Here is a 26,801-nt window from a genome sequence, read left to right as displayed (position 1 = left end):
GAATGAGCGTGCTCCAGTGCCAACAGCTATGCTGAGATCTGAACGGGAGATTTTTCCAGGCCATCTTTCAGCGGGATGACTTTTTAAGCACTTCCTTTCCTGCCCAATACCACAAAGGCTCAGACAATCTATTGATGAGGCAGGTCAGCACCTTCTTAGCAGCCCATAAGGTGAGTCTCTCACAATCAGCTGTCAGACTTTTTGAGATTCTAGCCATTTCTTTAGGCAATGAAGCAACCTAGTTCTTTCATCTTGCTGTTTGTATTGTTTGAAAGCCTGAGTCACATCTGATCTTTTTTAGTTTTAGTTTTCTTTTGAGGGGAAAAAACCAGAAAAGAATCCACATCAACCTTAATGTATCTTTTTTTCTGGTTCAGTCTTCTTATTTCTTTGTGATAGACATCAGTCATGGCTCATTCAGTGCAAGATCTGAACTCCTTTCATTTCTCTTGCTGTGATAAGGGCACACTTGCCATTATTACAGCTGCTTTGTCCACATTGCTGCAGTAAAGGTTTTGTCAGCACTTCCTCTCTAAACACTACTTTCCCCTCACTATATGTAACTTGTTTATAAAAACAATCATAATCAATTGGGCTCTGGGCTGACATTTGGCAAGGGTAATTGCAGTTTATTCATAGCACTTTGCAGGGATTTAACCATCTAGTCCTAATTGCTCTTGGAGGCTGAAACTCAACATTTTAATTGTTTATGTGGTGCTGAGTACAACAGAGCACTAATCTCATTAGGCTATAGACATAAGAGAAATCTTAAACTGTATTATTAATTACTGTTCACAGCTCTCAGATAAGCAGTTCCCTGGGCACTTACACAGAGGCAGTAAGCTTTGGCTTGCTGTTGTGCAGAGTAACACAACTCTCATATTTTTTTTTCTATTATTCTATAGCTTATGGAAGTTAAGTGGAATGAAGGACAAATATGACAGAAACACAATGTAAGAAACAAATCTTGGTTGAAAGACACAATGTCTGTAGGGATAATGTGCAAAAAGAAATAGGAAATGCAATTAAAATAATCAAGAGAAGTTTTCACAAGACATTAATGAAGTGGTCGTTATTTCCTTCTTGAGCACTGCTTACATGCAGGAAAGAAAGACCAGCATGAAGATCACTGCTCTCTCCAGGAAGTCTTCCATGAAATAGTTGGGCATTGATTTGGGGGAGAGGGGGGAAGGAAATAGATAAATGCCTGTATCTGCCAATTTTGGGTAGTCTTGAACAGTAATGAGCTCTGCTTCCTTGCTTTGCTGAATCTTTTCCCGTTCTTCACTCCATGTTTTGTCTGTCTTACTCTTCTTGCTTGCCTTTCTTGAAGTAAGGATATAGACAGCCCTGGACCTCTAGATCTAGCTTGAGTGATTTAAGAGGCTGCTTCCCCCAGCTGCTCCATGCCACCCTTCTCCTCTACTTCTCCAGCTCCTACTACATTTCTCTGTGGACTAAACCAGCTTAGGGTAAGCAGTTTCCCAGAAATACCTGGGGTCTGAGCTAATCCATTTCATTAGGCACTGAAGAGGTCTGGAAATAGGTACCATGAGCCAGGAGTACACAATATGTCAGGCACAGGAAAGGAGACAAAGATGGGCAGAACATGGAAAATTTTGCTCTTTCTGACTTCTCTGGAGAAATCCCATCATAGACATTGATTTAGTCAAGACTGGGCTTTGGCACATGGCTGCCAATCTCTAACCAGCATGAAGGCAGTTGTTTGAAGCTTTAAGGCAGCATCTTAAAAGGTTTTAGTACTCACTGAAACAGCTGAGCCAATCTCACAAGAGAGCTAACCCCCCATTTCTTTGGAGGTTCTTCCCCTCCATGTGTTCTTTAAAGTATTATTTAAAACCTTTTTTTGCTATGATGATAATAATATAGTTACCTGCAAGCAATTTAACACCAAATGAAGCACCTCAGGTAGATATTTATTGCTGTAGAGATGCACAAGGATCTTACTAACAAGTTCTTTGGGAAAAAAACCCCAACACATTAGAGCTTTAAAAGGAGAGTAGGTTATGAAGAACTCTTGATTTTCTGAAAAGATTGCTTTGAAATGGTAGGAGCTAAGTACTTGTGAAGGAGGAGTGCAGAGGGGCAAAGTTTGGTTTAGGAGGGTTGCCTCAGACTGCTGTGGGCTTGATTAGATCTGCCAATGTGCTATGAAGAGGTCTGCATCTCAGAACAGCTCTGGGCAGTCCTGCTTCCAGGATGAGGCAGGAATTGAAGGAGAACTTGCAGTACAGAAGAGAGCACTCTTTGGCTTCACAAAGTAATCACACTCCTATGGGACCAGAATGTAGGAAAGCCCAAACCTAAAGGAGGCATCAGCAGATCTGTGCTGACTTCTGTTACCTCTTATGCAGTACACAAAATGTATCAGCCATCAGATCCACAGCAAAGCAGGTGCCTGACACCTTGCACAGCACGTAGATGAAACACCTAAGAAGATGTGTCTGAAGATACAGATGCTCTTCTTGCTCTAGCTATATCAGACAAACCAGTTAGCACAATCTAACCCAGCCCTAGTTGCTGGTCACCACCTGTGGTGGGTGTCACCTTACTGTCCCTGAAGCTCTGCTCATTAGCTGAGGTTAGTCGAGAAGAGATGTGTTAGATGAGAGCTACCATTGTAGCTGTTGATGTTTCTGCTTCCCTTGTGCAATATTCCACTGCTACCTCTTGTGATGTTTTATATATTCAATAGTAAACAGTAAAAATTTTATAGTAAAATATTGGCTGCCACATCCAAGCTCCTAATTAGGACCACTCCAGCTGAACAAATACAACGTTGGTAGCAATCCTTCCTTTCATTTACACTAGCTGTGTAACTAGAATGAAGGTGTGTGGTACATAAATGTGGCCAATCAGTTCTCAAGCTTTCTAAGTCACTAATTTTAATTGATAAAAAAAATCTAACATCTTTCTTCCTTTAACTAATTCTTTGCTCTGGTAACAACAGAGAAAACAAATCAAAGTCAACCAAAAGCAGTAACAGCAAGAAAAGGAAGGCATGAGAATGGAAAGAAGAAAAAGAAGTCAGCAAGTAGGGCTCTGAGATAAGAAAAGGTTTTAAGAGGCCATCATATCAAGCTGCAAAGTGAATTGTAGTGGACTAAGGGGCTCTCTTCCTTCAGAATGTCCTTCCATATTGCTCTGCTTCCCTGTAGGGGAAAGCACCCTAGACAGATGCCATTAACTGTCCTTTTTTCTTGGCTTTTATTGTTGTGGCTTTTATTTCTTTGGTGTTGCTGTTCTTTCTGATTGGTGTATCTGATTTCCAATGTAAGAGCACTAAATGGCAGAAGAAGTGTAGAAATGGTAGAGTACAATGCAGGGAACAAGTGAGCAGAGAACAAGTGAGCAGAGAGCGGCTTCTGGCAAATACCTCCCACTCTTCTTGTCATAGGGATGCTCTTGCAGCAGGGGTCTGTGGAGACCACAGCTAAATGAGTAATGAGGAATCTTGAAGGCCTAGTCCAGATCTTCCACTGATACAAATTTACACTGTCCCCAAGATTTTAGCAAGTCTTCAAAGGTGGAAACTGATCACTGTTGATCTTAGGTATTTTCCAACCTTCATCATTCAATGATTCTCTTCTAAGCTTTTGACTACAAACAGGTTCCTATGATCAGAAATTAATCTTTGCAAAGAAAACCACACAAACAATATACCTCTATACCTCAGGAAACAAAGCTGAGTTCTCTTTTGCCAAGTTAGCTACAGAATTTCTGTGATGCCAACAACTTGTCTTGAAGTTTCTGCTGAAGTGACCCTTAAAAACAGTATTGAAATTCTTCTGCTTGGGTTATGGAGGCTAATAAAGAATCTGATAGCTGGTGGGAGGGCACTGAAGCAGTCAGGCATGTGAAATCATGCACAGTCTGTGAAATCATACACACATCTATAACCTGAGATTTTTCTGATGCCAGGGGAAAAAAGTGCTGTAACAGCCCTCAGCACTGATCTCAGTGTGAATCAGGAGCTTAAGCACACAGCCTAGATAAATATTAATTTATTAATCTTCATTAGAAATCTGCCTTTCTAGCTGATTCACAGTGAAGTCACTGAGTCAGAGGAAATCACTGCACAGGAAAAGACATTCAATTGCATTTTCATTAGTAGCAGTATATGGTTATTGTCCTTAAAGACAAGGCTCTTAGACTTAATCTATTTGTTTATAGTTGTATCTAATTGCTTACAGTTGAGTTTTCCTAAGAACTGGAAGCTCTTTTTCACTACACTTTGGTGGTACAAGATCAGGTTGCCTGCAGATGAATCAAAAGATTTGAGGATTGAAGGTGGTCCTGCCCAGTACTGGAGCTCTGTCAATACCAAGGACTCTCCAAAACTTCAAGGAGTTGTGGGTTATCTAATTCTAATGATGCACATTAGGAGAGAGAATGTTATTTAATGAGAAAGTCACTGGCTGTGAAGATCAGCAGGCAATTTATCTATCAGGAAGAAAGTATTTTTTTTTTTAGATAGAAAACATGATGTTTCTCTATGTTAAATTCTATACAGCTCAAGGAAATGGGAAAGCTTGGTGATCTTATCCTTTTGATTTCCTCTACCAGTCTTCTGGAAGGACAAGTCCCATTAAATGAGGAGAAGAGTTCCTGGTTTCCTTGCTTTGTGTCACTCTCTGCTGTCCTACCTGTGGGACAAGGGCAGCAGAGCCTGCAGCAGAATTCACCACTGGCTCACTAAAATAAGTAAATAGCTGTCTGAGACTCCTCCTTCAACCATGGTCTCAGCCAGCCACAGATTTGGGGAGCCTGAAGTTGAGCCTTTACATTTGAAAATGGGGAAAAAGAGTTCCATTCCTAACAGTGGTTTTTACATTGTAGCTTATTATCTGCTCTCTTGGCTACCCCTTCTGGGGAGACGACACTGCACTTTATCTCATGATCACATGCATCTGTGGTGCTAGTTAAAGGCAGGGAATATTTTACTTAGAAGTCAGTTTTCTCCATTCATCAGTTACAAAACACATTTCTATCTAACAAAAGGTGTAATGTAACAGTAGTAAATCAGATTTTTGTTTCTTGTACAGCTTTGCAGTAATGGTGCTTCTGTAGAAAATCCCTTGGAGACATCTGCAGATGGTATTTCCAGCATTGCCAGTTTTATTGAGACAAAGCTCGCCATGTGCTGCTTAAAAATGAAGAGGCCTAGTGATGCTCTGACTCATGCACACAGGTAAGAATAAATATTGATTAGATACCCTTCTAAGACTGAGATAGCAAAAATTAAACAAAAAACTATGAAAAGTCTTGTGCAGGAAGGATCAGTCTAACACTGAGTTACAATAGCCACCTATGCATTTACTGCTTGCATAACTCCGTAGGTAAGGATGTGCAGCTAAGTCACAGGCATAGTTCAGAGCACCCTTAAGATTGAAGCCAGACAAATATAAACATGCTCAGCCTTATACAATAGTAATGATATTAGAAGCTCTTGATCTTTTTCAAGCCAGATTAGGTCAGGGATGGCTTCAAATGATTTTCATTATATAATTCCTCATGGGCTCACTTCAGATCCACATCAAAGACCAGCACCACCAGCAATGCATAAAGAAGCCAGACACAAAACTTGGGCATGGTGGAGATGAAATTCCCATTAGTTTCAGATGAGTTAGGATTTTGCTGGGTTTGTGCTGCCTTTAATTACCACTCAGGCATAACGATAGTTTGTTAAGGGCATGCATGCCCTGCCAGCAACACTTCATGAACTGAGGGCTCTGTTAACTTTTTTCCCTTGTATGAGATACATTAGGATGGACATTGCAATTAGCACAGGGTAAGAAGTTTTTCATACCATCATCTCAAATAGAACTACAAAAGAAGAGTTACAACAAAAGGAGGCGGCACACGCTTCTGCCTAACGCACAGCAGAGAGTGGTGAAGAATAACATGTGGGTAAAGAAATGTGATGCCATCATGGCAGCAGGTTCATTCACCTACATGCAAAGTCATGAGAAGTCTGACTTAATGACAAGCTCTTCAGCTCCTGTCCCCATTCCTCCACACCCCTTTCCTTTGTTTTCCCACACCCCTTGTTTGCAGAGCTATGCCTACCTTGAGTCCACGTCGTGGGGGGGTCCATCCTTCAGATGAGTTCCAAGCACCATCTGGGTTGGGGGTCTGAATGCCCATGAGTGCTTAGAGAACAGCATCTGCTTTCCCAGAGCACATCCAGTAGGCACACACTCCTTTCAGCTTGAGGATTCTGTTAGCTGAGCCTAAGCAAACGAAGTAGGGAAGACCATGAGATGCTTATATAAAAAAATAAGTCACCACCACCAAAAAACCTGCACATCTCATCCAAACCCTAACCCAACCACATTTGTTCAGGGCTTCTCAAAGAACCTGTTAATGTAAGAAACAAAAAAGAACTATGTCAAGTTTGACTGTACTCTCAACTGTCAGAGAGATGGTAATGATCACTCTCTTTCTAACTGGGATTTCCAAGAACACTAAAATAAGGAGGCTGTTTGGACAGTATAAATATAACTAGAACAGGAAATACATTTCTTTATCTCCTTTACATTATCTCACTTTCAAAATAGGAAGATGTGTTGACTCCAGGGCTACAGAAACGAAAGCTTATTCAGACATGCTTTGGATTCAATTGTCTTCAAACAGGAACAATGACCTACAGAGAAATAAATGGAGTTAGACTGAAATCACTGGAAAACTGATGTAGAGAAAAAGAAAATCTTCACTCCTCTTTCCTAGCACAAAGCAAAATGGCAATCAGTAATGCCAATTTTCAATACAATTCATTCCATGACTTGCAGAATGGGAATACATCTACTGACCACGGTTGTCACGTTGTAAGATGCAAGAACTGATACAACAGCACACCAGTTACAAGAAAAACAACTTTCTGAGGCATAATTAAGAAAGACAAACCTTGAAATAGGCATTGATCAAAAAGAACAAAGACATTATGCTGACCTCCCCTACTGAAATTAGCTCACTGGCAGCAGTTAGCTAGTGCCTATGGAACTTTTATTCTCATTGAGTTTTTATGTCATCACCACATTTGAATGGTTTGCTGGTAATCCTTTGGCATGAATCATGAATCCAAATTAAAATATCCATTTCTGCATTTATTTGCATTTACTGAACTATTCTTTCTTTAATTTCATGTAAAGTTCACAGCTCCTGCATTCATTTCTGAAACTTTATCAGCCAAAAATCAGCTTTAACATTCTCACCCACAGTTGTATCAAATCTATGGAAGTGGGGTTTGCTAGAAAGGAATCTTTCCAAGACGTCACAACTAGAGAAAGAGAGAAAACAGAGAACAAGGCCAGCAGCTCATTTTAAAGAGCAGGCATTTTTAGAGGAATAGCTGTTCCATCCTTAAGAAAGAAAAGGGAGTACAATTGAGATCATCAACTTCAGATCGTGGACGAGAAGCCAAGTCTGGGTCGTTCTGAAGAGGAGTAATTGTATTCTCTGGCTTCCTAATATCAACATTTAAGGCTGCCTTTAGCATCCCTGGTACAATTGAGGACACTGGCTGGGTTCTGATCATTTGTCAGACCAATACAAAACATTTACCCTTTGCAATCAAACACCATTAAAACCACTTCTCATCTGTCACAGCTCTGAACAAACGTGCCATGGATTGGCCTCACCAAGCAACACCTGCAGTAACCTACTTGACCACCACTTTTCATCATAAGATAGCCAGCAAAATAATTCCTAGCTTGCAGTCTGAAGCTATAAAATGAATCACACAATATTTACATGCCCTGGGGTCTTTTTGGCCCAGGCATTATGGCATACCAGGGTTTAAGGATCTTAATAACCCCATATGGCTTGCTGAGCAATTAGATTTTTCCCTTTGGTTGCAGAAGGCAATTTTCAATTCTAGCAGATGGCAAAACAGTGAAGGTCTGAGAAGTCAAGAACTGACTAAGAAACCTCAGATTAGTACTCAGGCCTGATGTTGCTCAGCCTAATATTGTCAGGAGTTGAATTTTTGCCCCAAATGAAAACAATCTTCATTCAGAGCATAGAATTTCAGCAAAGCAGCCCCTCAATTATGCCTGTTATTCAGAGGGCCAGGCCCAACAGAGAAATCCATAAAGCTGCTGCAGCTGCATGTGGAAAAGCAACCCCCAGTGCATCACACACTCAGCTCACCAACTGTTAAGTTTTATTTTGTTTGAAATTGGAGTATTCAGTATGTATTTTTTTCCCCTTTTCACCAAAAATCACCTGAAACACAAAGTCAGCATTAAAAGATGAAGAGATAGTTTTGCAGTTTCAGGGCACTCCTGGCACTAGATTAGCACTCTCCATAAAGGCTACTAACCTGGAGCTGCATCAGGACAGTAAAGGGCTACTTTGGGGTAGAGTAGGAACACAGCAGAAGTGATTTCTAGTGTATAGGCTACAAAGAGCCCAGCAACATCAAACCAAACTGCCAAGAGTCAAAGGCAGCTTTCTGATGTTTGCTCAAGCTATTAGGGTGTGCTGTAATACTTTTCAGTACAGAATTTATAGATGGAGAGAGGCAGTCTATCATTTTGAGACCAGAAAGAAAGGAACCAAGATGGAAAATGGAGAGCTGAGATCCAATTCTATGAAAATCTGCCACAGTTCTATATTCATTATAAGCCTACCACAGCACATCCTGCTCAAAGGCTTACAGAAAATGTGTTGCCAACTATCAGGGAATTACTGATTTTGTTAATTTTTTTCACTTAATAATAGTGCTATTGCTTGGCTGTGGTAGAACTGACAACCTGGAGGGGGTCAACAAGCAAGCAAGCATTAACAAACAGAATCACTATGACTTTTGACTGCAGTTTCCAGCAGCAATTGTCTCCTCTAAAACAGCTTGCACAAGTACCAGTTGTCATCTATCTAAGGTATTGCTCTTTCAGTCCAATCATTAAATGCTGACAGCATTTGATGTTTTGATGAGTGTTATTTTGGTTAAAATAAGTTTTGGTAGCCACCAGTATTGTCTAAGCTTCAGCTATGAACCACACTTGGCTGAGAACTGCAGTGTTTGCCGTTGGCATTGTCTTTTCATTACTGATAAAAGTAATTCATCCTCATTAAGTACAACTCATTTTTAACCTCCTGTGCTCTTTTGTACATTGTGATTTAATCCAGCACTTGGATGTGCCCCTAGTCACTAAGGCCTGCACTTACTCCAGTAATGCCTTAAGATACATAATGTATCACTGGATTTTCTCCCACACCTTCTTCCCCAAGAGGGGATTCCTGCTGGGTAATGCTTTCTCTCAGTACAGTTTTCTGAGCATTGTTTTAAAGTGTTGGACTGTGAAAGCATGGTTCTGATAGGTTTCCTAGTTTCTATACCACCTCAAGATGATTTGCAGCAGAACTGCATTTTTCAGAGCACAGAGCAGTTCTGCTCACACAGAGTAAAGCTTCACTGTGCCAGAACAGAAATGTCACTTCTTACATCTACCTCAGCATTTTGGTCTGGCACAAGAGTAGGATTGTGATATACTTTACCCATTTTCTGTGCTTCCTGCACACTAGATTACTAACAAACCTATTTCAGCACTTACAAACTAGACACATTTCAGAGAAAACTACCTGCATCTTCTGCTTGATCTCTGCACAAAACACAAGTAGCACCTAATGAAGGCACTGTGGTCGACCTTCAAGAGAGCTTTGAGCAAGATGTACAGGGACATTTTGTTTGAGGAAAGAAATGAAATCCAGTCTGAAATAAAAGCTCCAACCACCTACAACACAGATGTAGGGGCCTCAGCATTAGCTTTTCTGGTCTACTGATGCTCTGCTTCTATCACAGTATCACAGTATCACAGTATAACTAAGGTTGGAAATGACCTCGAGGATCATCAAGTCCAACCTATCAACACAGACCCCATGACTAGACCATGGCACCAAGTGCCACGTCCAATCCCCTCTTGAACACCTCCAGGGACAGTGACTCCACCACCTCCCTGGGCAGCACATCCAATGACGAATGACTCGCTCGGTGAAGAACTTCCTCCTCACCTCCAGCCTAAATCTCCCCTGGCGCAGCTTGAGACTGTGTCCCCTTGTTCTGGTGCTGGTTGCGTGGGAGAAGAGACCAACCCCTTCCTGGCTACAATCACCTTTCAGGTAGTTGTAGAGAGCAATGAGGTCACCCCTGAGCCTCCTCTTCTCCAGGCTAAACAATCCCAGCTCCCTCAGCCTCTCCTCATAGGGCTTGTGCTCAAGGCCTCTCCCCAGCCTTGTTGCCCTTCTCTGGACACGTTCAAGTGTTTCAATGTCCTTCTTAAATTGAGGAGCCCAGAACTGGACACAGTACTCAAGGTACTAACCAAAGCAGAGTACAGGGGCAGAATGACTTCCCTGCTCCTGCTGGCCACACTATTCCTAATGCAGGCCAGGATGCCATTGGCCCTCTTGGCCACCTGGGCACACTGCTGGCTCATATTCAGGCAGCTGTCGGTCAGTACCCCCAGGTCCCTCTCTGTTTACCTCTGCCACTTTTCCCTGAGCCTCTCGAACTTCATTGATTCCAACAAACTCTTCGTACCTGTCCCACCAGCTCTTGCATGTTGCAGACATTTTCTGAAGGGAGTTTTTTCCCAGAACAGTCCCAGCTTCTGTCAGATGATGAAAAAGAGCTGTGGCCACTTCTACTGCAGACTTGGCTTCAGGCCTCTTAGGTGCTGAGGGGCAGTAAGTCTGCGCTATGTATACATTCATTTTTGGACTCCACTTTATCAAGGAATGGTGATACTGCAGACCACAGGACACCGAGGACATGCTTGACTTATATTTCATTGGCCCCATGTCTTGATAAAAGTGCACTGAATAAAAGTGCTGCAAGGATGAACAAGAAAAAGAAGTTCTTGAACCATGGCTGACCAAGACTTAAACCAGCATGTGTACCAAAATGAGTACAATTCAAGAATGGTTAAACCATCACTAGTTGTTCACCATCACTTACCCAGACACCTTTCCACAATTTTCAACAGAGGGCAGTTCTGCCACAGATTCCTGCTTTCCTGTGGTTAGGAATTACTTCCACCAGGCTTCTTGTTTACTAATTCACTCGCTGCATGAATAGTGACCATGTGCAGATCCAGTACCAGCAAGAGTGGCTTCAGAGTAATTTAATGCTTCAGCACAGAAGCGATTGCCCTATGAAACTGTGCCTTGGGCATGCACAGTTGAGTTTGCTGTACCATGTCACAGGTACTAACAATTCTGCAAAAGAAAAGGAAAAAAGGGGGGGGGGGGGGGCAGAAAATATCTTGAAGTGAGAAGAAGCAGGGCTTGGTCATTCCTTTTATCATGCACTGAACAGGTATATGAAATGTTGATGAATGAAATGAGAAAAACATTAAGCACAAAGAGAAAACACAGCAGTGCTGAAACAAACAGAGAAAGTATTCTCAAGAGCTTGCCTACAAAACTGAAGTTTAAGAGCTACAAAACCAGAAAAATATCAGGTAGTGAACACACAGCTGGGGTGACATTTTAAAATGAGCTTCAAATTCCTGCTCACACTTTTGCAAAAGCAGACTGCTAGTTATGGTTCACTGATCTGTGAAGAAGATCTTAACTTTCTGCTGAGGGTATTGCTCTAAAAAGCTCAAGGAAAAGCAGCTAATAGGGGTTTGTATGAAGTTTGAGTGTGACTGTATCGGGTTTTGACTAATGCAATAGAAAACCACAGACTATTAAGAAAGCTTGGTAGTTGCTGCAGAGATTAGAAAAGATAAATTAAAAGTCTTCCATGTTAAATTTAGGCAGCTAATGACATCAAATATGTGCAAATAAAGGCATCTCCACAGGAAAGGATTTTTCTTACTGGAAGACAGTTTAGCTGGTTGCTGATTCTGAATGCCACAAGTTCATTCCCTTTTAAGTGTTTCTAACAAACAGTAAGAACACAAAACACCAATATGCAAATCTCAATAGTTGTTTTCTATACACAATACTATGGTAGAGCAAAACCACAAGAACACATAAATGAAACAAGTTTACTCTCCTCACAGCATCATTCACATATTTACTGTTACAACACTCACTCTACATTGCAGTCCATGTACTGAAACCTCAGCTGAACTTTGTCTGCAGGATTTCTCTTTCAGTTGCACTACCACGTGAAGAGTGTTACCAAATATTCAGGCTACTGAGTCAGTAAGAGAAAAGTTGAGATTTTTGTATGAACAGACAGAATGCAAAGAAAGCAACCACAGTTTGAGCTAATAGGACCTAGGGCAGTCATGAAAGTTTCATCTAAGATAACAATCCTTGTCCACCTCTTACATCCTCTGGTATGAAGTAAGGTTTGTCTGTCTACAGTCGTTGACACAAATACTGTTTCAGAGTTTACACCCCTGCTGCTACCCACACTGGGAACTGGTGGCAAGCCTTGCTTTTAAGGGTCCTGTCTTACTTCGCAGCCTTTTTGTCACTGCCAAAACGCAAAACCTGAGTTTGCGACACGCCACCACACTCCACAGCTACACTTCTCATGCCTCAGGGGGTCAAAGTCTGTCTGTCCCACACGACCAGCCCCTTCCCTCTCGCCACACGCAGGGCTACGAGCCCACGCTCCCAGCGCCCTGTGGGCAGCACGACGAGAGCGCCATCGCCTCTGGCAGCCACGCTGAGGCGCGTGCGGCAGCAGCACGGCCTCGCCTCAGCCAGAGCAAGGGACGGGTGGGGAAGAGCGGCCTGCCGCGGGGGGCTCCCCGCTACAGCCCCCGCCTAGGCCGCGCCCGCCGCCGCCGCCAGCGTCATGTACAGCCCGGAGCTCTGTGCGCGGCGGAGACCGGGCAAGGGCGGCCCGAGCCGCTGTGCCCCACGGGGTGGCTGTGCCCCACGGGGCGGCTGTCCCCGAGGAGCCCCCCGAGGCTACCAGTCTCCGCCACGGTCTCCCAGCCCGAGCAACACTTCCTACGTGCCTGAGGCACACGCCACAGCGGAAGCACTGCTAATCACTTGCAAATGCAGATGTAACCATTTAGAGCTTTAGGCCTCCTTTGTGAGCCTTGGAGAGAGTGCCTGCAGAGTTAATTTAATTCACAAGTCTGCAGCATCTCAGAGAGACTTTGAGCTTTACACTTATTCTGAAAGCTCCTTCTGAAGGCCACAGACAGACAGTCACTGGGTGCTGATGCATACAGCAAAGGGAGTCACTGGGCTTCTGAAATACACTGGGGGGTTCCACAAATGTGCATTTAGAGCTGAATGTCTCTATAAATATGTCATAGACTCAGGGTTATCAATAAGCTAATGATTTGGTTATGAAATCAGTTTCGTGGTGATTAGTGGACTGAAATCACAAGGGCAGGAGTTTTAAAGTGAACATGATATTCAAAACTTTCAATGTGGAAACACAAGCCAGTTTGCAAGTTTCCTCTGTAACAGAATGTAGTGTTAACCTCTCTGCTACGGTTGGAACTAGCTTTAAATACTCTATGAAACATGCCATGATAAATGTTTATATAGCATAAAATGATAAACATTAAACTCTGCATCCTAGGAGACACTAGGTGTAACTTTTCTCCAGACAATGGAAGAAGTGCTGACCAGAGATGCCTGTCACTGGCTGCAGATCTCACAAGTGGAACTAACTAGATGCAGAAGGAGCTCTCACTCTTCCCCTCCCTCTGCTCTCATCAGAAGGCTGCCCTACCCTGACTGGCACTCTAACTACTTAGCTTATGCTAGTTTTAGCCTTCCATCTTTTTCTGATATTGACTTGAAGCCTGTAATTTGTTACAGCTGGAATTGCATCTGCTGAAGTTAAGGGGCTAAGAAACATGCCAAGGTCCACCCAAGTAGAACCTATCATTTCTACAGAAAGCATTTCAAAGTCTTCCAAGTTAATGTTAGAACACATTCTAGATGCACAGTTTGTCCAGGGAGATGAGTTGGACAACTCTCACTCACGTGTGTGGAGCTAGGGGTTAAGAAGAAGTTGTACTGCAGCATTCTTCCTTAGGTTATCTACAACATAGAATATTACCACAGGAACTATTTTCTAGAACAACACACAAATCCCTAATGAAACTGCATTTATGACATAACCTCAATAAAACAATTTACTAATGCTTGTTCACATATCACAGCTGTCAAAAGAGAGAGAGTTCATATTACATTTGAGACATAGAGTGCTGAGTTGTACAGGAGTAGTGCACACAGCATGCACCAAACCACAGCTTGATTATTAGCAGCTTTTAACAATGCAAGAGAGAGAAATCTCAACTTCTCCATCTCTCTTCTCTTTTAAAGGAGCATTAGCAAGAACCCGACTCACTTCCGGAGCCACATGCGCCAAGCTGCTGCATTTTGGCGCTTAGGGAGATACTCCGAAGCTGCAAGGTATGGTGGTGCTTGTGGATTTCTAATGGTTTCTCTACATCCCTTTCATTCCAGCTCTCAGTAGTAAAGACAGCATCTTATATCCAGGCTTGTCCAAAATCAGTGGGAGCTCTGCGTTGGCTTTGTGTATACAATCTCACATGCAGCAGAGCTCCAATCCTCCCAGTTGCTGTAACAGGAATCATTCCAATGATGTCCCTAGCTGCAGTTTAGGCTAATGCCTGTAGGAGCATTTACTTGTTCTTGGGCATAGGACAGAGCCCTGATCAGATTCCAGGGGTGCTCTGGGGTTAAAAGCTACATGCACACAAGCATCTGCCACTCCCTGATTTCCCCATAACCCTGGGCAGAAGCTCAGGCGTGTTCCAAGGTTGGGGGGAGAGGGAGGAATAACAGTTTAAAACAACCAAAGCAAGCCCCACCAAGCCCCACAATCTCAGGGTACACTGTGGTATGCTGCAAAATATAGCCTGTGTGCAGCTGATGAGATTGCTGGTGTGAGCGGGAACTGCTGGCAGAAGAAAGTCTGCAAGCTCTGCTTGTATGCCTGCATTAATGCTGCCACAATCTTTAAGGTTCATCATGCAGCAGAAGTTTGTAACTACTTAAAATGCTTAAATGAAAGAAATGCAGGAGGAAATGCAACGGTGACTTATCACCACCACTACTACACTAACATTAGACACTCACAAAGGACTCTTAGCTGAAGACCACAAGGTACATCGCAAAACAGTTCACAAATCATTAGCTAACCAATGGCAGAACAGTCAGTGTGAATTAGGCAAGAGACTGAGAGGGTCACTTTGCTCATCATTTAAGATGGATGCTAGTGGTAGAGCTCTGGAGCTATTAAAATAGCAGCAAAACAGTTTGCACAGGGAGAGGAAGACGACTGTATCCAAGCAGAGTTGCAGAGAGGATTTGGGAAGATGAACTTCAATTTTCTGTGCTGGACTTCAGCCAAAAACTTCAGGACAAGCTCTTCTTCTGCAGGACATACATTGAGATTATGTCAAAGGAATCCCCACTAGTTTACAGACATCAGGTCAGGGAGAAGAAATCGGTTCCTCGAGGCACAGAAACAGTTTTTCTGTATTTCTTCAGAAATATGATTTCAGATAAACCTGAAATACTCCACTTGACCATAACCCCACCCACTTTCCAAAAGAACAACTGGTCTGAATTAAGAAAATGAAACATTTTATTGAAGAACAGGGAAGTGGTGTGGTATTTCCCAGATATCCTTTTACATCTCACTGATAACAGTCTCTCATTTATCCTGCTGGTGTGTTGATTGAAATAGAAATTGTCACCTGCTGAATAATCATCAACAGTTGAGGTGCACTGGTCAGACAGACAGTTTAGAGCTGTGCTAGGAGAATGTGTGACAGGGAGGGAATTCTGCCTAGGATTTCAAACCCCAAAACCCACCACTTTCCCCAACAGCTGAAGTGATCTGAGTGGCATGGAGTCACTGTCCCTGGAGGTGGTCAAGGAGGGGACTGGATGTGGGACTTGGTGCCATGGTCTAGTAGTCATGAAGTCGTGGGTGACAGGTTGGAGTTGGTGACCTTTGAGGTCTTTTCCAACCTTGTTGATTCTATGAATTGGTTTGGGTGCTGGGGTGGGGAGGATGGGTAAGGAAGACTTTCTTCTTGAAGCCAGGCTGAAGATATTTTTTTAAATAATCTCAATAATAGAGGGTTTGTTTTTTTACAATACATTGATATTTCCTAAGCAGCAATACATATAAATGCCTATACTTGAGAAGACAGTATGGAGCAAGGGGATGTTCATAAATATGAATCCCCCCCAAACAAACCAAAACACCAGTGGTTGGTGTTACTGCAGATCAGCAATCAGTGCATTTACTCCATCAGCAGGCAAGAGGGAACTGCCTCAGCCTTTTTTTCCCCACACTGAGTAGCTTTCAGGAAACTAGATGATTTTAAATGAGATTATGTATTTTGCAGAGCAGAGGAACATTCTGACAGACTGAATCCAGAGTGGTTCCAAAAGCAGTGACTCTAGCAGTATTCAGAGTTCAGCCTAGTTTAACATAGTGTTATAGCAACTGTGCAGAGCTGCTTCTGCAGAGTGTGTTAAACTAAGCTTAGCGCTACTTCTGTCAGCTCACTGGAGTCACTGCTCTTAGTCAAAGCCCACTGATGGTGCAGAATGTACTCTGCTCAGTGCAGACAGACCATGGCACACAGATGTTCAGCTGCAGTTTATGGAAATACAAACTTGTCATTTTTTTACATTTTGTTAAAATGACTTCAAGCCATCATTTATTTCTGCTTGCTTTTTGCCCAAGAACAAGGTCACTCAACTCTCTTTTTCTGCTTTCAAGTATCCTGTGCCTTTCCACTCCCTAGTCCATTCAATACATCCAGAACCCTGTACTGGATACATGAACAGGAGGGGCATGAGCAGCATGGATAATCACATTTCACTCAGCCTACTTATCAAGCTGAGATTCCCCTCAGATTTTGTCTCTGAGGGCACACCAGACTGAAGTCTTGATTCAGAGAAAGTCACAGGTTAGAGTAGGGGCAGTTGTCATTTAGGTTCCCCTCTGTGTAATTTTCACTAGTACAGCCCAGTTTCAGGAGAAGCAGCATATGAAGCAGTCTGACTACAAGGACATCTGAATTAATTGAAGGAGTCTGACATGCCCATATCTACATGACTTCTGAATTTTGTCAGCTGCATAGTGATTCCTTTGGGATAGCACTGTGATAGGATGCCACTATGCAGAGTGCAGCCTAAGGCCATCTGGCATTGTAAAGCAATCCCAGAAACACCACTGTGGGGGTCACAGCATCTGCAAATGGGGAATTCCAAAGTGCTGCAACCACTGTCACTACAATGTCAGCTAGTAAATATTTTTCTCTCCAGCTGGTATCTCTGATGTCAGAAGATTGCTCTTGACAAATGAATATTTAAACCTCAGAAGGGAGAAAACCTATTTCAGTTGAGAGACCATCTTGCCCCTTCAACAAATGGACATAAATGCATTATATGTAAATTTAGTCAGGAAGTTATCAGGATGTTTTAAGTATTAGAAGGTATTTAGGCTTAGGATCAGCCTCCAATAGCAGGTACTGGAAATACCCTCCAAAGGACACATGGGCACAGATGATTAAAAGATCATTTAATAATCAGAATGGAAAATTGAGGTAGGGGCCTTCAGCTCCCATCTGTCCCAAAACCAAGAAAATGCCTTTGGAGAAGGCCAAGAAAAACCTCAATCTTCCTGGCAATATAAGGACTGCTACCTTAGGGAAAGATGAAAGAAGAGATATGGATGTGCAAGGGTAACCACAAGCTGCAGAAGCAGCTCAGAGGACCATACTAACTCTAGGACAGAGCAGAAAACCCACCAGCTCTTACTTTCAAGGACACAAGTGCTATGAAGGGAACATGCACCCAAGAGTGAGCCTCAAGGTTCCTAACAGAAGAGTTAGCAGAGCCAATGTGTCCTTGAAGTCACCAAGCCCATGGGCTGTGACCCCACAGCTGCCTGTTACACGTCTGCAGGAGAAGGTCTAACTAGATGAGCAATAAGGCATGAAAGCAATTTTTCTTCTTTCCTCATGTAGTGCAGGCTCTTGTGGACACTGAACAGCCCTGAGTCAGTAAGAAGGTGACAATTTTATGTAACTTACAAAAAAATAAGGCTGGCTACCCATTTGTTTGAAAACTAGAGTTTTAAGTACAGAGGGGATTTGGCTTCTTTTACTCATTAAGCTGTATAGCTCTCATCTTCCTGCTAATCAAAATGCTGTGCTGATTTAACAGTGTCACTGTGTTCTGTGAAAAGCTTAAGATAGCTCTTTTATCACCACTTAGAACACTAGTGACTTGAAATTAGTTGTATACATGTAAGGGAAAACAGACTGTCTGTCCCTCTGCCAGAACAAACAACTCCTACTCATCTGACTGCACAGAGGAAGGGTAAGCAATCCTCACAGAGAAAGAAGTTTAAGAATCTTAATAGCTGTAGTACAGCTGACTCAGCTTTTTTACATTCTTATTTATATAGATATAAAATAATCTAAATATTCCCATCAGCTGAGAGGCAAACTAAATCTGCCAGTAAACCTTAGCCCTGTACTTGGCACGGATCAGACCACATCTTGAACATTAGGTTCAGTTTGGGGCCCTTCACTGCAGTAAGGACACTGAGGTGCTGGATCATGTTCAGAGATGGTGAAGGGTTCAGAGAACAAGGCTTATGAGGAGCAGCTGAGGGAACTGGGGCTGTTCAGGCTGGAGGAGGCTGAGGGGAGACCACCTACTCTCTAGAACTACATGAAAGGAGATTGCAGTGAGGTAGGGGTTGGTCTCTTCTCCCAAGTTAAGTAGCAACAGAAAGAGAAGAAATGGCCTCAGGTTGTGCCAGCAGAGGTTTAGACCAGACAGAAGAAAAAACTTCTTGACTGAAAGAGTGGTCAGGCATTGGAACAGGCTGTCGAGGGAGGTGGCTGAATCCCCATGCCTGGCAATATTCCACAGCACATGTAGCCACGGCTTTTCAGGACACGGTTTATCAGGCATGTGAGTGTTGGGCTGATGGTTGGGCTCAATGATCTTAGAGGTTCTTCCCAATCTCAGTGAGTCTGTGATTCTGAGAGGTCAGCTCTGTGTTCCCTTCAAGTCACACTTGAAAATGTAGGGAGAGCTAGGCTATTAATTTGTGTTAGCACGTGTGTCCAGTTTTGTTCTACAAAGCACACAGCTGTACCAAGGTAAGAGTTATGCAGAACTGGGGTGGGAAATACAAGCTCAGGGAGCCTGCCTCTTGCACCCATCGTCATGTCTGCCACCTGCCTTGGCACCTGCGAGATCTTCTCTAGGGGGGGAAACAGAGAGAGAGAGAGAGAGAGAGAGAGAGAGAGAGAGATGTTTATATCAATTCTCTATTCTATTTGTTTCCGTTTTCCAAAACTGAACTAAACAAAAAAGATCAATTTCTATATCAACACGTTCAGCTCTGTTGCCGCAGCAACTGCCCTCCCACCCCCATGGACACCGAGAACGCCTCTGGAGCGCTGCGGTTCCTCGGGACGGCTATTTTGTGCCGTTCCGTCGGGAACCGCCAAGCTGAGAGCCTCGCGGCTGCCCCGCGCTGCGGCCCGCGCCAAGCCCTGCCCGGCCCCGCGCGGCTCCTCCGTGGCGGCCAGGCCCGCGCGGGCACGGGGCAGGGCCCCGCCTCCGACGGCAGACGCATTGACGGGGGCCGGCGCGCTGCCCAGGGCAAGGGAAGGAACGGGATCCATTGCGGGCCCTCACACATGCAAAGGGGCTGAGAACCTTTGCTGGTCTTGTGACCCTCTCTCTCTCTCTCCAGTGTACAACTCTGAAAGGAGTGTTTCACACATTGGATCTAGGAAACGAGCTCTGACAAGTGCTGGGATCAACCAAAGTCCAAAAGAGGGTCCACGTGGCCTGTTACTTAATTTGACATCAACACATGATGTTAGTCCATAGCTACAATGACCGGCCCTTAGTGCTGTGCCACACACATTAGTCTTTAGAGTCAAGACTGCCCCAGTGTCAAACAGGAGCTGGCTCAGACAGGGCCATGGCAGAGGCAAAAGAAAGCCTTCAGGAATGTTTTCTTCCACAGCCCCTACCAGAATTAAACCCAAACATCGACACCAGAAGGTTATCTCCCAGACTTGGGAGCGTGAGGTCCAAAGAGCACAACAGGCACCAGCTAGAGCCCAGATGAAGCACAGAGCACATACCTCTGGAAGCTGCATGGCACCACTGTTGTGAGCAGGTCATTCCAGCATCCCATCTCTTGCCAGTCAGCTCAGCTGGGAAGCTAACACAGGCACTGGGGCCTCCCACACCTCCTGGGTTTTCTTATCACAGGCTTGTGTGGCTGCAGCGAATGATTTCGTTGTACCCAGGCTGTTAGTGTCAGCAGCTGTCAGGCAGCAAAAGCTGCCTTGGACTCATTTCTTACAAGTCCTAAGCATGCCTGGAGATAGGCTGAGAGAGACGGTGGTGTGCTCCTGGCCTCCACGTGTAGAAATCTGTCTTACTATTCTGCACCACCAAGTGGCCAGATGGAGCAGGTACAGCAAGACATCTTTGGATCCAGGCTGACTACGTTATCCCAGATGGGTTTGGCTATCTTGTGGAAGTTTGTACTGGCCCTGACTAGCAACTAGGAAAAATAGTCTTTGAATATTAAGCCTCATGTTTTGAAAGAAGGAAGTCGTATGTTCTCTGGCATCTGCTAAAGGTGTGTCCGAAGGTTATCAGAAGTACTTCATCTCTCCTGTCTGATAGAGCTCTTTGATGGGCTGCACACCTGCAACTTGGGCATGTTTTAAGTATTTTGAAGTAATAACTCAGAACTGGTGGATAGCTCTGTAAATGTGAGGCCAGTAGGTTTGAATATCAGTGAAGTGGTTGTGTCAGAGTAGGAACAGACTGCACATATCTAAGGGAAGATTTAGTTCCTGTTTGTAACAACATGTTACCCCCCTGATACTGGGCCTGCTTTGAAATGTTTATTGTTAAATCCATGTATTTTTGGTTATATCTCATTAAGAGAATAGTACAGCCTTGGAAAGTACATTCTGAAAGGGTATCACAACAGGATTGGGATTACTGTTTGTGAGACACTTTTAACTAGGGGGAAATTTCAAATTCAATTTACAGTAATGTCAAAGCACAATTAATATATAGGCAATGATCAGGGGAACATGCAGAAGTACACAGTGATAGCACTACATCAACAAATAAACTTTTGCTGCTAGTAATTAGGTACACAAGATTATTATATGTTTAATTGACTAAAGTGACAATTTGGAATTACATCTAGTCACATTTAATTGGATTTGGAATCTCTAGAGGAAAGGAAACGGAGAGCAGTGTGGAGAGGCAGCCATAAAAGCAAACTGATGTTCTAAAGTCTGTTAAAACTCTGCATTAATGTCCATTGCACAACAGTTTTTTAGTATCCCTCAGTCTAGAAAGAGGAATGCAATGATTGTCACAGACAGTGGGAGTGCTAAAGCATACTCCATTATGTAGCAAGACAGCTGATTGCTTTCAGTTTGGGGACTTTTTTTTTATGAGATATGGTTTAATCAAAGGTGAACTGTGTCTGAGTTTGCCACAGACAAGTGATGTTCTCAGACTGCACGCTACAGGGTGTTTACATGTTGCTGCTGTGATAGCAGAAATGTATATAAGACACTTCACTCACAAATACTGTAAAGCATAAAAACAAAAGAAAAACTAAAGTATTCTGTTACAGTCATTAAATATTTGCTGAGAGTGAAAGGTGATAAAGCTGTTGAAAGAAAATATAGGGCTGTGTGTTCACAGATAGTTTTGCTAACTAAAAAATGTTTACTAATGCTTGCCTTAAAGTTGGACAAAGACTGAGAGTTATGTGTAATCTTTTGACACAAACCTCCTGTTACACTCTTTTACTGTTACCTGCTTTGCATTTTGCTGTATCCATTCTTCTCTCCCCACACACTCATTCATTCTGCTTTTGTCACCAGGAGCGCCATGATTGCCGACTACATGTACTGGCTGATGGGAGGCACCAGGAAGCGCACAAGCAAGTACATCAGATACTATTGGCAGGTAAAAAATTGCTAGCTCAATGAGGAAGGAGGTGCCTATCTCATTATTAAGACCAAAATGAAGGATTACTGCTTAAAAGAGTGCCGACAAAGGTAGCTCTTGGGCATGTCAATCAACAGGACACCAGACAGTACTACCGTATTTATCATGAAGGAGATTGTCTTGGACTAATTTTAAGGGCAAAATTCAAGGTTGTTAACCCTTGGCTCATACTTCAATTTTATGGACTGCTATAAAATTTAATTCTGGATACTGTAGAGTCCCCTAAGCTATTTTTTTGTGAAGTCTTCCTACCTCAGTGACACCTTCCTTTTGCAATTTTCATGGTACTAATCCTCTGACACCTTTCCAAGCTCTTCAGCTGGAAGGGGAGGACAAAAATGACTGTAACAAATGGTCTCAGAGGAGCCTAAAGTGTTCTGTGAAGGATGGCTAGGCAAGACCACATTGTACAAAGACTACTTATGAGGGGACTAGACCATTGACTTCAATGAGACAGGTCTCTTGAGTGATACTTACGTGAGATGGCTGTTCAGCCACATCAGCACAAATGTAAGTTTAAGGGTACCCCCTTCTGCTGAGGAGAGCTCTTAGAAACTTGGAGGTGAATAGATGCTCGATCCTTTGCTGGGAGATGCTTATTGCTGCAGGAACTTATGGCTGCCAGTGGTGTCCCAGCCTTAACCCCCCAGTTTCAATGAGAGCAAAGTCCATTTCAGAGAGAGTGCAACATTTGGGCCACAGGCCCAATGGAAGACCCTTCTGCCTTCCAGCATGGACCTTGCTACCAGGTGCTCCTTGTCCAGATGAGGAATTAATGATACTAGGAACAGTCTATGTCCCTTGTGATAAAATTTCTCAGGGTGCATGCATGGCAGTCTATCCCAGTATCTGCTCAAAACAATTACAGTGTTTCGATGCTATTTCTGCACACCCCATACCAATAATCAGGATGGAAATAAACTGCTGTAAGACCCTGTCAGAGGACCTGTTGTCTAAAGCCATGAAAGAGAAGGACACAGATACATAACAAATTGGCACACTCAACCCTCCATTCCAGGTTGGTGGGAGCAGATGTCAGCTCAACAAGCAACCCACAGAGGCACAGTGTGTCTTGGATAATTTTGCATAAGTGGAGGCTAGACTGGAGAACCAAAGTGAGGACTTGTCAATAAAACACCAAGCTAGTCCCATAATGATACCTTCTGTGAATCACTTCAGTGTATAAGGCCATCTGGAAGGTTGATACACCCTGGTAAAAACTAGTATCTTTTCCTCCCATGCTTTTCTGACCATCTCTGGTAACTTTGTGTTGGCATTGCCACTATTAACCACGTCTACACATTTGCCAACATACAGCAATGAAGCCTTAGAGTTCCCCCAAAAGGACAGCCCTTGTCAAGGAGACAAGGCTTTGTTAGCAACAGCTGTAGCTAAAGCAGTGCTGAACGTAGTCTTACCCAGAGCCCAACACAGGAGAAAATGAGCTCCACCTCACTTACTCTGACTGATAACAGTACCTAGCAAGACTGTTTCCAGGCTGGTAGCTCATCCTGGCAGTTCCAGCACTGGTTCATTGGGGTCCACTCAGTGTGAACTCCACCTCTCCACACAAAAGCAGCGCAATGCATCATTTGAGTCATGTTTAAGGGATGAGAAGGTTCATAAGCTTCGTGTTGCCCTCTGCACAAGAGTGAACTTTACTCTTAATGCAAATAGGGTTTAAATGCAATATTTTAAGACTAATATTCCGTATAGGCATAGTGTCTGATTCATGCCAACCCAAGGGGTAGTAGGAATGCTTAGCATTGTTTAACAAGCTCCCAAGGACCGAATAAAACCCTCCTATGAAAGATGTGACCTTCAGAGAACGTGGAATCACTTTGTTCTTTTCATCTAAAAGATAATGTATCTAATCCTTTGCTCCTCATTGAAGACATAGGCTTGCTGCACTGAAGACTGTTTACAAATGTGCTTTCTCCATTAAATGAATTTTCTGACTATAGAGAGGCAGTGTTTTCTGGGAGTAATTTAAATTCCCCTCTAATTAATATTCAAGACCAAAATATGTTATCTCTACATGACTGTGCAATTATAAAAGGGAAAATATCATCTGTGAAAGTAAGTATTCTTTTCTTAAAAACACCCTGGCCAGTAAGTGACCTGAAATGTATGATCCCTTTGCCTTTCCCTTAGGCTATGATTGAAGAAGCCATCACTGCCGAGACCTCTTATACAGTCATGTACACACCACTGGAGACAGAAGAAAAGCATCAAGACATAAACAAGATCCAGCGCGCCTTTGCTAAAAGGAACCCTGAGTACTTGCAGCACCAGTATACAGGTAACAGGTTCACCTGTTCAGAAGCACTGGGGAGGTTTAGGCTGGATGTTAGGAAGAAGTTCCTCATAGAAAGGGTGATTGGCCATTGGAATGGGCTGCCCAGGGCAGTGGTGGAGTCACCATCTCTGGAGGTGTTTAGGAAGAGACTGGATGGGGTGCTTGTTGCCATGGTTTAGTTGATTAGATAGTGTTGGATGATAGGTTGGACTCGATGATCTCAAAGGTCTTTTCCAACCTGGTTAATTCTCTTCTATTCTGTATGCCCTGTGTGTCTGTGGCTGACTTACAAAGAGTTGGAGAGAGTCTGGAGCTTGAAATCCAGGCATTTCTAAACTTCTGGAGGACGGGTAGTTAACTTCTGGGATTTGCTCTCTAAGCGTACATGGTTTAGGTAATCAATTCAGTCCTTAGGAGAAGTACAGACTTCACACTATAAAGATGATTTTTGATCCAGGGAGCCTCATGTTCCCATTGTGGGATTTCATTGTTGCAACTAATCTTTTGTTCAAAGGTAGATTGGCATCGTATTGTGGTGACAGTGAGATCCAAGTTGATGCCAATCTCTGTAGACTTCCGTCAGTTACCAATGGTCATCCCTGCATCACAGCCTTACTTCACAAAACTATCCTCTTTTCTACAAACATAAGGGACTGACCACCAGCTTTGAGAGCATCTCAGCTGCAAGGATGGAAATAGATAGCCAGGTTCCCTTTAGCCCATTAAAGACAAGTAGGATCCTGGGATCCAGAGCAAACAAGGGTGTTGCAGAGCCTGTTGTCATCTGGTAGCATGAACTCAAACAGCATCTCCTGGAGCAGACACTGAAATTCTGGTGACTACAGCCATGTTTAAAGAGAAATGGAAATGGTATTTTGGCAAAGGAGAGGCAGGGGGATAAAAGGCATTGCTTACTACCGTTAACTTGGAACATAGTTGACCCTGGAAACACCTGGCTTTGAGTTGGTGATTGAGAAACATAAAGGGAAAAATGCATTTCTCAGGTCAAAGTCTGGCAAGCCTCTGTCTTCATCACATAAACTAGATGTGCATCTCACCCTGCCAGCAGGGTGGTCTAAAGGGTTGAGGTGCCACCCACTTCTTGCCAAGAGTTACATACTCAGGTCAGAGATGGTGGCTTAGTTGTTGCCCCTCTACTGAGCTCGTTCTACAGATCCATAAGACTTCCAAAAGTACACACATTGCATCCTTGGGAAGGAGAAGAAAAACTGTTTGAAAACCACAAATAGGCATTAGGGAAGCAAGCATTATAAACAAACACTTAACACAAGTGAACTTGTTTGGTTCATTTTGCTGTAGGAAACTGTCATGATTTTCAAGTTGCAGATCACCCATGTATTTAGTTTCTGGCAGTAGCTTTGGGGTTGTTTGAAGAGGGAAAATGGGGGCTTGTTTGACACAGAGGTTGTAAAATCCCACTCTCCCATTTACTTGCTTAGGTGACTGTGGAGAATTTCCTGGGACAAAAGTATTGGCATTAAAAGGAGCATAAAATAAAGCTCCCCAAACCTGAATTTTAGAAAGATAAATCCATATTTCACATACAACTCTGAATTTACAACAAGGGTGAGACTTTCAGGAGCACATAAGCAGCAAAAGGGGCATGGTGTGCACTGAAACCCAGTTGGTCTTCATAAATTACTGAATGACTCTGAAAGCATCGCCAGTCACTTTCTTACTCCTCCCAATAAGGGAAAGGAAGAAGGGGGAGAAGGAGTGAGAGATAAAACAACCCAGTCCTATATTCCATTACTCAATTATAAAACAGACTAAATAGAGCAGGTTGAGGGATCACTGAATTTTCTAGGAATGAAATGGGATAGAAAGCCAAGAAAAAACACTCTGTCTATCAGGGGGTTGAGAGTACAGTGCTGTGGAGAGCCTTATGCAGTTGGGACTGCTTCCAGATGACCTCCTTTCTGTCCTGGAAACTCTCAGAGCAGATGTGGCTCTTTTTCTTAGACTTGATGCTGAGATAACTGTTGTCAGTGTTAGGTGAAGTCAACCAAAGCAGTAGGGGTTACTGATCTATTCAGATATGACCTTCAAATCACACTGCCCCTGACAAAGCAATCCCACGTCAGGAGTTTAGCACATGGTTGGTGGGGTACCGCTGAACTTTCAACCTGCAGGTCTGCATCTCACGGAGGTGAAATGAAAAATGTAAGATAAGCCCCATTTTAGCAGTGGCTGTGAGACACCAGGCATCTCACAACCATGTGGTTTGAAATAACCTTCCTGTTCTGTAACAATCGTCTGCCCAATTCTAGCCCAAGCTCTGCTAGAGTGTAAGGACTGAATCCATTTCAGTTTCCCTTATTGCCGAGGAAAAGGAGCAGATACACATTTAAATCCAAGTGTACAATGCAGTTTGTTGCAAAATTGAGAATCCATCAGAGGCAGAATATGCTGCAAGGGAAATATCAGGTCCACTCTCTTTGAT

The 26,801-nt window shown here is 43.3% G+C and overlaps 1 protein-coding gene across 1 annotated transcript in view; it reads left to right on the top strand.

Annotated features, from left to right (window-relative positions):
* The first annotated feature begins 5,138 nt into the window (after window positions 1-5,138).
* Window positions 5,139-26,801, top strand: part of LOC137458185 (spermatogenesis-associated protein 16-like) — a 40,033-nt gene continuing 18,370 nt past the window's right edge. The window contains exons 1-5 of the mRNA XM_068169870.1: window positions 5,139-5,212; window positions 14,284-14,373; window positions 18,295-18,333; window positions 21,912-21,996; window positions 24,193-24,340. Of these exons, the coding sequence (XP_068025971.1) occupies window positions 5,160-5,212; window positions 14,284-14,373; window positions 18,295-18,333; window positions 21,912-21,996; window positions 24,193-24,340 (415 nt within the window). The 5' untranslated portion in view covers window positions 5,139-5,159. The remainder of the gene's footprint in view (window positions 5,213-14,283; window positions 14,374-18,294; window positions 18,334-21,911; window positions 21,997-24,192; window positions 24,341-26,801) is intronic.

The sequence above is a fragment of the Melanerpes formicivorus genome, unplaced genomic scaffold (assembly GCF_026170545.1).
Source record: "Melanerpes formicivorus ecotype bairdi unplaced genomic scaffold, bMelFor1.0.p_v2 SCAF_231, whole genome shotgun sequence".
Taxonomy (NCBI): domain Eukaryota; kingdom Metazoa; phylum Chordata; class Aves; order Piciformes; family Picidae; genus Melanerpes; species Melanerpes formicivorus.
The sequence above is the reverse complement of the archived record's forward strand: the minus strand, read 5'-3'. Positions and strand labels throughout refer to the sequence as shown.